Source organism: Haliotis asinina, chromosome 1 (genome assembly GCF_037392515.1).
Source record: "Haliotis asinina isolate JCU_RB_2024 chromosome 1, JCU_Hal_asi_v2, whole genome shotgun sequence".
NCBI classification, from domain to species: Eukaryota; Metazoa; Mollusca; class Gastropoda; order Lepetellida; family Haliotidae; genus Haliotis; species Haliotis asinina.
This window is the reverse complement of record NC_090280.1, coordinates 72,355,120-72,365,698: the sequence shown is the minus strand read 5'-3', so window position 1 is coordinate 72,365,698 and position 10,579 is coordinate 72,355,120. Positions and strand designations below refer to the sequence as shown.

At 40.5% G+C, this 10,579-nt stretch overlaps 1 protein-coding gene across 1 annotated transcript; it reads left to right on the top strand.

The window, feature by feature from the left end:
* The first annotated feature begins 282 nt into the window (after positions 1-282).
* LOC137296760 (uncharacterized) lies at positions 283-9,185 on the top strand. Its single transcript, XM_067828608.1, has 4 exons — positions 283-519; positions 2,109-3,172; positions 3,760-3,806; positions 4,909-9,185. The coding sequence occupies exons 2-4, from the start codon at positions 2,125-2,127 to the stop codon at positions 5,062-5,064; spliced, it is 1,251 nt and encodes a 416-aa protein (XP_067684709.1). The 5' UTR covers positions 283-519; positions 2,109-2,124; the 3' UTR covers positions 5,065-9,185.
* The last annotated feature ends 1,394 nt before the right edge of the window (positions 9,186-10,579 follow it).

Here is a 10,579-nt window from a genome sequence, read left to right as displayed (position 1 = left end):
ATTCTTAAACAGTTGTTAAGCTGAAACTCTACATGATTTCGATTTTACAATTGCAACAAAAACGTTCATCAAACAATTAACAAATTAAGTTGTGATGAGCTGAAAGTCCCCCGTCCCACCCTTCAAATAGTCATTTCTCGAAAATCATTTTCTTGCTCCATGATCCCCGGCGCTCAGTGAGTTGTAGCCGTCCAATATAAACTCAGTGCGTTATAAATCAAAACTTTGCGCTGAGCAGGACAAAAAAATAGACCACACATTCACCCTCGAACTTGCACCCTTGAACCCAGTAGACATGTACATAGCGGCGGGCTAGAGCGACACCACTGCCTGAGCTTACAATGGCTGAACACATCTATCTTGACACAGTCTTTCTACTGACCGAGTTGAGTCAGTAAATTTGAATCAGTGCGACAGTTAACAGCGGGGACATCGGGAGTAGGAATCATACAGGGGAGTGTTTTCCTCCCCTCACTTTCCAACTGACCTACTTGGCGCCGTGTATCCAGGACGAGTGAGGTAAGAAATAACATTGTTGTTAAACTGTTGGTCCCCGTACTCGCGGAGATCGTTTGAATTCCTAGACATTAAATGTGCCCAAGGACAATCTTCAACGAAAGGTAAGTTTTAAAGTGTATTTAAATACCCACTGGGTTTGACCAGACCATATTTGAGCAATGTAACTAACGTGATACTTGATTGTCATTACGTGATTTTAAATGTCTCGATTACTTGGGAGGCCGGATGATCATAATGTTTACCTTAGTGTCAACTGAAGGCCGTGAAAGCACAATCGCTGTGACACATAACTGTGGTATTCTGCCAGTGTCACCATGATCGTGTGAGACCAGGAGCCCTTTATAATCTAGAAATAGCTAACACACAGGCTTTGAGGCTTGTATTTAACTGATAAGAGTCTAAAGTTAGAGTGACATGACTGAAGCATACTGTATAGAGTATGTGGTAGCAGATACACCGACAGTAAAACAACAATAGTTACAGGGGCACACCTGTGCATCTGTTTGCATATATAAACTTAGTTAATTATGTAACATGTTTTCGCTTCATTAGTTCAATCATATCTCCGTTCAACCTTGTAATAATCAGTATTACGCACAGTTATTAAATCTAGTGCGTTTGTGTCTGTGTGCGTGTGCGTGTGCGTGTGCGTGTGCGTGTGCATTAGTGGACGTTTCATACATCTATGGGCACCGTCAACATCTCTGCGATGTGATTGTGTAGAGCTATATATGGACGGCCTAACATATTACCTCGGGGCACGATTTAGGACAATAATACACCTGCTGTAATCATCCCTCCTCTATACACGACTATAATGATTCAATACACTGAGTGAATGCATTTAATCACATGTAGCTAAAGGAAGGTCGTGATGCATGCAAAAAGACACAGATTTACATTCCCTCGTCGTCAATTTGAATAAAATATGTTTTGACAATCAAGACAAAATTAGGGTTTACGCTGTTTCGCAGCGTAGTCAGGCTTAATAGAAGAGAATTGGAGTGAGGTATTGACTGCATAGTTTCTGAATATATATAATTTTGATAGAAACAAACATTTTCATTTAAATTGATGGTAGCCCCAGTGGGATTCAGACTTGCATCATTTAGGGTTCTAGCATGGCATGGATGGGAAGGACGGACACAAATTCAGTGAGTGAGTGAATTGGGTTTTACGTCGTTTTTAGAAATATTCCAGCAATATCACCGAGGGGACACCAGAAATGTGCTTCACATACTGTACCCATGTAGGGAATCGAACCCGGATCTTCGGTGCGACGAACGAACGCCTTAACCACAATGCTACCCCATGATTCAGGGACCAGGTGAAGGAGGCCACAAAAAGTGTCAGCGTGTGCTGTACGAAATGACGAAATGAGGATCATAGTTCTGAGCATTCAGAGGCCCAGGGGACTCAGATAGGCATATCAAAAATGTAAATTGCGACACCCTACGCCAGTATTTCACTGCAAGTGCTCGTGTTTAAGAGTTGTTATATACACGTATGTACATGTGGTAGAATACTTTCTAATGTAAATGTTCACTATCTAAGTTGGAAGTATACAAATGCGTTTTTTTCTTTTGTAGACTGCATCACCAAACAATGGATCGTAACCCATGTGTGATGTGTGAACTGGCGTCAACGGTTGACATCATGCCAGTGGGGAAATCTCTGAACAAGTTCGGGTTATTGTCTAAGGAAATATACCACGACTTGCAGAAGTCGTCAGTGAACGAGGGAATCAAGTGGAGAGGACTGTTACATTCTCTCAACTTCCAAGAAAACAAATTAGCCAGAATAACACTTGTTGAACTTGTTCGAATAGACAATCCCAACATTGCAGATGATCTGGAAAAACCGGATTTCCGACGTCAAATCGGATGTGTTTGTGGGCAGAGAAGTAGTGGTCCTCGCTTGAAGAGATCGAACAGCCTCCCACATATTGGTGGCACGGCAGGCAATCAGGGGTTACAAGCGTTCTCTTTCGAAGGGTTCAATTTTGGTGCGTTTAACAACAGCTTTCCTCAATCTGCTGAAAACCAGGATGAGAAAACGTACAAGTATATGTCACTCCAAGTATCGAAATCCCCTGACATCACGCCGAACCCGCGCCGAAGGTCAAGGTCACTTGAGATTCTCAGACCGTTCATCCCACTGGAACGAGAAACATTCATGCCGATTGACAGCTCTGAATCAGATCTAGATGATGAAATAGATTTCCTATTTGCTGGTATAACAGACATATCCGTTGGTTCTGAGGGCATGGCTGATTTGTCAAATGAAGACATTTCAAAGACAATATTAAATGAGAACCACTCGGACAATTTGAAAGGAAATCCAGAGGACGATTTAAGAACGCCGAAAGACGATTCTACGCTTACACGAAACATGCAATTTGACGAGAATTTCTTTCCTTCTTCCTCTGGGATGGGTAGCACCTCTTCTGTAGATACAGTAGAACATGTGTCTTTGAATGAGCAAAGGAACTCTGTGTTTCTGGATGATGATGGCCAGACCCAGGATAGCTATATAACTGTTTCTGATGGTGCTACGCCCTTAGAAGATAGGAAATCCATTAATACAGGAACTAGTACCAAACAGAAACTATTTGAAAGCTCACACGCCGGCCACCGCCTTGGTGACCGTGACGGTATGTCTCTTTGGTATTTGTCTTTAGTACACTGTTGTAGAATTCCATACTAAATAAATTTCAGTATAATCTGTGTATGGCAGATACCGAACTCTGAGCAATACCCAAGCCGTATCAGGCATGCTTGATGATAGAATCTTGCCAGGTAAACAGGTAATACCAGATTGTTACAGATGCATAAAGCTACCAGTGTTTTTAATATCAAATTATGTATTCTCCATGAGATTTGCATGATATAGTTGGAATCTTGCAATGGAGATTTTCTGTGATTATGGCCATGGACACTTCCAGTTACATGCATGTTGTTCAAACCTGGTTGGTAGTCGTCTCTTACACGTCTTTGTCGTCATCGTTTCTTTAACATCACCATTACACTGGATGAATGGGGGGAATGACCATACTGTTTGGTACAAGTTCAGGATCTTGCAAGGAACAGTCTTGGACCCTGAAGACGACGTATGTGTATACTAATCTGGCCATGAGGCTGAGGCACAACTGACATTACATAATTAGATTCTATACACAAACTGGCGATGTAGGATTGTGTCACAGGAATACTACATCACTGATGATATGCTCTGTTACAGACGCTGAACTGCTGGTCTCTACAACTCAGAGAACTCTACATTCCCAGGTAACTTAACGTTTGTGTTTAAACATAACTCTGCTAACGATGTTGCTACCTGAGAACTAACGCATTGAGTCACTTCATTCAAACGAGTATTGGAGCAATAATGGAATTCACTCTTCTGGTTTCTTCCCCCTTCAAACTGTTGCATTACTGGGAAATTACAGTTGAAAGATGTACACCATAGTGTTAAGAACTCTCTTGGAGAGTGTTATTTCAAACGCAAGCTTGTTATATATAAGCCTTGCTGAAATGAATGAGAATATTTTTAGTCCGATTTGCTGCTGACAACAATAGTAAAGAACAAGTATACTTTCCCTTTCGCCATTAGTAAATAGGGTCATGTTTATTTGACAACAGACAGTACTCACAGTGGGATCATCTCCACACGAGTAAATGAAACATGCGTGCAGATAAGAGAGGGTTTAAATGTCTTCTACTTAAACCTCGGGTTGTATAAATCATAATGTTATGTAGTCTAGCTAAATACATAACTGTGTTTGAAGTGTTTATCTCAGTGTATGATTCCAGAGTGACCCATTTCGTAATTATGCGTGAAGTATATCCAGAGTCAGTGACTACATTTTGATGTTTCCAGGACCATGTTTCCATTTTATTATTATTATTTTTTTTCAGTTTTTATATATTTTTTAGATATGTTGCTATAAGATTTTCTGTTTGTAAATAATAATGTAATGAATGTGTATTTAATGTGTTTGAAGAACCCCACCGAAACCAAAAACTTGAGGACTTGAGTACACATTCAAAATGTGTATGAATTCAGACTTGATCTGGTCAGTCTATGGCTGGAATAATGCCGATGTGACTTAAGACCCAATTCAACTCAACACAATCCATTCTAAGCGTTAACATAATAATGCTTGAAATTAATGTTTATGATTACACAACCTTGATTCAGCATAATTTAATCCAGAGTCACTTATCACCATTACTCATTAGATTTCAACTAGATAGATTAACAAGTATCGCGTATACATATTAAGCTTTCAAATGTATTTCTTCAATAATTATTGCGAACGTATGATAAACTGGATAATTGTTGTTTATGTTCACGTATAGTTTGTTATGTGCTGACATCTTGTTTCAGAGACGCCAGGTTTCCCTTACAGGCAAGTCGCGGACATTACAAGTGACAATAGCGCTGTTCCTCCTGTTCATCGGATTCGTGTTTCTGCCGTGGGATCTTCTGTTCAGTATTGTAGCACTGGTAGCTTTACAAGTATACACCGACAGGAACAGGTAGACTATGTCCCTTCACGGAAAAGATGCTTATTGAAACGTGAGTTCCATAGGGGTGGCTGAAACATTCCGAGCCTGACCGTGAAGGACGCGTACTTCTCTGTTGCGGGCTGCAGAAAGGTTTTTGTGATGCATGTGTAGGGGCCATACTGTCAGACCTTTCTATGGCCACTACTGTGTGAAGCTACTCTTTGTGGATGAGGTGGAGTGATATTTTCCGCTGTAGTCAAGTGTGGTGTAGCAACCTGCATTCACATCAATATGGCTCGTTGTGCCAGTTCAGCCTATTACCCGTTTTACAGTACCAGCTCACTAAAACACCATGCCACTGTTCAGAAGGGAAAAACACCACAGATGTCAGAGTCGATCGCCTTATTCTCAGTGACTGTTGATATGACGCAGCTCAAACCACCCACCGGACGTTCTTTCCACAGGAGCACATCAGTGATGGGGAACATCGACGATGATCCAGGATCAGGAAGACATTCCGCTGTCACTTATGAACATATAAATACATCCTATAGAATCGAATGGCATGGCAAATATTTCAGCAGGCTTAGTTCCAAGTTTCCTCACTCCTGATGAAGCTCGCCCAAGGTTCATCCTCTCTGGTGTCTGTACGTACGTCGCTATGAAGCAGACCCAGCTGACTGTGGTAAATGATTCATAATCACTGGTCGCCAAAGTCAACCACAGACTATTAGCCAGAGCAGTGGAAATATCAAAGGATTATTCCCCCGAAGAAGGCAGCCCGTTTATCAGCTTTCATTGTGATGTCGGTAGGTTTCTCGTGTTCCATAGGACCACCACGAAAGGCCTGTTTTTATTCTAAATACGTTGTAGAAAAACACATTCCATGTCCGGACTGTAGTGCATGGAGTCAGCGACTTCACTCATCATCATCTGTATTCAGCAGCTTTGACAACGTCAGTTATCCAACTTTTCACAAACATCACAGGCTAAGAACATTTCAGCCATTCCTCGTACTGAGTGAAAATATTCTAAATACTTTAGTACATTTTGCTGAGATTTGTTATGTATTGCTGTAAAATTTTGATGCTTAACATTCATCCGTTATTCAAATAAGTGCACGCTGACTGATTAAGAGACTCAGTGTATTCATAATGAATATTGATTGAACACATCAGGGCACAAAAAATATGTATCCTTCTGTTTTCTAGACAATAAGTTAAATACATGTATTACATTTCGAGAGTAGTTATGAGGACTTGTAGTAGCCTCTGACTGAATGATTTTATTCATTTTTGTGAAACCAGCAACTGGTTATTTATCTCCAGCAAAATGGAAACATATTCACTGAAACCTTGTTAATCCAGAACAAAGCGTATCCAGGTAAACAGACTTCCGCACTGACGAGTGTTCAGTATGGTTAATATTGTTAAGTATGCGTGGAGACGGTTCCTTACTATTCCCCGGGAGGCAGGTTTTGACAGAATGACACGCTTTCAGTGTTTACACTGTACAGCAGTTCTAACCTCTTACTTACAGTTACACAGCTTCAACAAATGTTATTCACAAGAACATTATTTTTACAGAATACTTGTACGGTATTCATTTCTTTGCCCAGTCATCAGGCAGTTGAGACACATACAAAGCAATTTTCAACTGCTATACAATTCGCCACAGACTAACAGCATTTACGGAAACTGTTAATATGAAAGCTGGCATGATGTTGAAGATATATTTACTTCTATACATTTGGTGTATGGTACGGGGCACAGTAACGACCTCTCACATTCAACCGATGTACATTCTATTAACCACATACTCCCGTGAACCTGTCATACCGCGTTGTTGTGTGTTCTGCAAGTATTTTAAGCAGTATTCTTACATTCACTGATGTATTTCCCCAACCCTATAAAAGAGTGTTTATTGCTTTATATGCCGCGATCATATATTTACCTATTTGTCGAACACTTCAAGACGACAGGTATATTAAAAATGCACACCCCAGTAAACAGCCTGATTATCGCCGGTTGTGTAGCCGTCAGTGACTGTTAGCCGGCTATATACAGGTGAAACATGTTGACTGGGATACAGGGCACATTAATCCCTGGAATGTGTCATCTGGTTCGTACAAAACTAGTCCAGCTTTCACGCACGAACAATCGCATGTACAGCTAGCACTGTATAAAAAAGCTGTATACTAGCTCGAAACGAAACTAATTTTCACGCGATGTGCTTTCCCGTAGGATGATAACATGCTCTTGACAAAGGGTGACATTAATGTGTATATGTTTTGCACAAACGGTTAATGGGTATGTACATGTATGTAGGAAAAACATATATATGCTGTACGCATTCAAATGCACACGCATTCACTAGCAGGCACACAGGCATGAACACAACACACACGCACACACGAACACACGCATACTCATCAAGTGCAAAACCCTTTCCACATCCAGTAGAAACCTGTGTCAAGAATAGAGTCGATAGTACTATATCAACTTCAACATCGTTATTGTGACATCACCATGACATAGTGAAACGCGCGCGCACACACACATACACACATGTGTGTATCTATAGTTCATGTATGTGTGTGCTTTTGGGGCTAGAGACCTATACAAACATACAGATACAAGCAAGCATAGACAGACAAACAAACACTTACATGTAGACTCAACTACATTTTATAGCGAGGTGTGTTTGTAATTGTAAGACTCTGAAATGTAATCGACTATTATTTCATTGTAATAGGCGAGTTAGATAACATGGCTTAAACGCCAACTTTCCTCTAGGCTGAGGTACCTCTGAGCGAGAACACTAAAACGGTGCCATTTTAGACAATATCTCCGTGTGATGACGTAATATGCATCACCAGTTTGTGTTAGCAGATAAAGCTAACGTTTAACCCACCTGAATCTACCTGTGCCTGTTTTTCATCTTGTACACATGTTATCCAAGTGTTTATCTGCTATTGTCCTCGTGAAAACAACGCCAGCAAACAGGTCCGTCTACATATATCCCGTGTAGATCCGGGTTAGAATTGATCTTCAGCAACGAATGTCATAGGGGCGACTAACGGGATCAGGTAGTCAGTCTCGCTGTCTTCGACTCCCAGTTGCGTAGATCGATGCTCATGCTGTTGATAACTGGACTGTCTGGTTCAGACTCGAATATTTATGGACCGCTGCTATGTAGCTGGAATATTGCTGAGTGCGGCATAAAACTAAACTCACTCACCCCTACTACCTTTACCACGAAGCTGTACATGTGTGTTTTGTGATATAAATTATCAAGTTGTGATATAATGTATTTAGGCAGATACTGTGATTCAATTGTTTGTGACGTGTGATAACTGGTGATATTCCTTTCCTTTTTACTTACAAGACATTTTGTGTGAGGTTGTGTTCTTTAGTGTTGAGAATAGGTAAATCAGGATTGCTGTGCTTGCACTGAAAAATAAATGTGTTTTGTATGGAACAGATGATCTGTGTGTGTGCATGCGCTAATGATTTCTTTGTCCCCTGTGAGCGTATTTTGTTTTACGCCGTAATCAGCAATATTCCAATAGTAACGGTGCTGGCCCTAACACACCGAATTTGGGACAGACATAGCATTTACAGGGACTACAACATCTACATCGTCAATTTCAAGGGCAGGGTTGCTATAAGAGTTCCATTGCAACAGTTGTAGAACTTGACAGTATTATCAAGTATCAGCAAAGAAGCGAAACATCGATTTACATTCACTATTTTGTTTGCCCTCGACTTACTTTTGTCATGTTGTTGGTAACAGTTGTATTCTGTTCAACTTAAGTAATGCAAATTAGCTTGAGCTGATCTACCCATAATTAACATGCTTTCTGATGTTAACGTCCTTGATGATCAGAGTGTCCTCCCGATTAATCACTGACCCATTGCCCTTTCGACTGTTTGATGACATCGTGGGTGAATGTTGGAATACTGGAACCTTGGACGAACGTTACTATATTTTTCTGCACTACATGCATTCATCACCGCAATATACAAACCAGTCATCTTGCAAATGCGGAATTCTTTGCAGATTGTTTCAAATACGTTGATCTTTTCGCTGGTTTGTCTTGGACAATGCCTCATAAAATTAGTCATGGTCAGAATAAAACAAAGTTGAACACAAGTACATTCATGTATTTTATTAACTTGTTTATATATGCTATTCCACTATAAGACGCTGTGTCTGTTAAGACCAATTGGGCATTTTTGTGAAAACTTTCGACGGTAACACATACGCCACGTAGAAACACAAAGCTGAAATGCACGATTTTCAGTTGATGAATTCCACCAAACATGATTAAAACTTACATAACATCATTACAATGTAAGTTATGACAGACAGACATAGAATTGTATAAAATGAGAACTTGTTGAACGTGCTTATTGTTTGTCTAAAGACATAGATTGAAGGTTTTGTCTCTGTCACATCCACTAGTATAACCTTGACAAGCATCTTGTCTTGTATATTATATTCACAAATTTGGCACACAGTACAACTATAGCATATGAATGTTCATATGACCTTCTTACTTAAAACGGTAGCTGCTGTTTGGTCAAATGTCGATTGTTATTATGTGCAGTAGGTAGATGTGCATAGAATATGTGTTCAGCTGTTGTGACAATTGATAAAGTAATTGCAAAAGAATGACCCGTCTTGATTTAAAAAAGAAACGTATCAAACAGGGTTTGAAAACGTTAAATAGTGGCGAAGAATCGCTTAAATGGATCACTCAAGACCAGTGATGGCATCAGGAGTTCGCAAAGAGGGTGCATCTTTTATCTCAGACGAAAACAATGCGCAAGCTCATAGACTTCTAGTCTTCAGACAGGAACGTTTCAGTATCACATATGCAAAATGTCTGTTCTCACAGAACACACTAACAGAGACAGGAATGCTTCGATCACATGAAGCAGACGCTTTGGTGGGCAGATGTGCCATACAAGCAGTGCGTACACTGCAGGTCACCGACAAATATTGTAACACAAATGCAGTACATGTGTACAGTACATAGGTGGAACAAGTGAGTGACACGTAGTACATGTGTACAATACATAGGTGGAACAAGTGACAGACATGTAGTACATGTGTACAGTACATAGGTGGAACAAGTGAGTGACACGTAGTACATGTGTACAGTACGTCGGTGCAACAAGTGAGTGACACGTAGTACATGTGTACAGTACGTCGGTGGAACAAGTGACAGACACGTAGTACATGTGTACAGTTCGTCGGTGGAACAAGTGACAGACATGGATTACATGTGTACAGTACATAGGTGGAACAGGTGAGTGACACGTAGTACATGTGTACAGTACGTCGGTGGAACAAGTGACAGACACGTAATACATGTGTACAGTACATGGGTGGAACAAGTGACAGACATGTATTACATGTGTACAGTACATAGGTGGAACAAGTGAGTGACACGTAGTACATGTGTACAGTACGTCGGTGGAACAAGTGACAGACACGTAGTACATGTGTACAGTACATTGGTGGAACAAGTGACAGATATG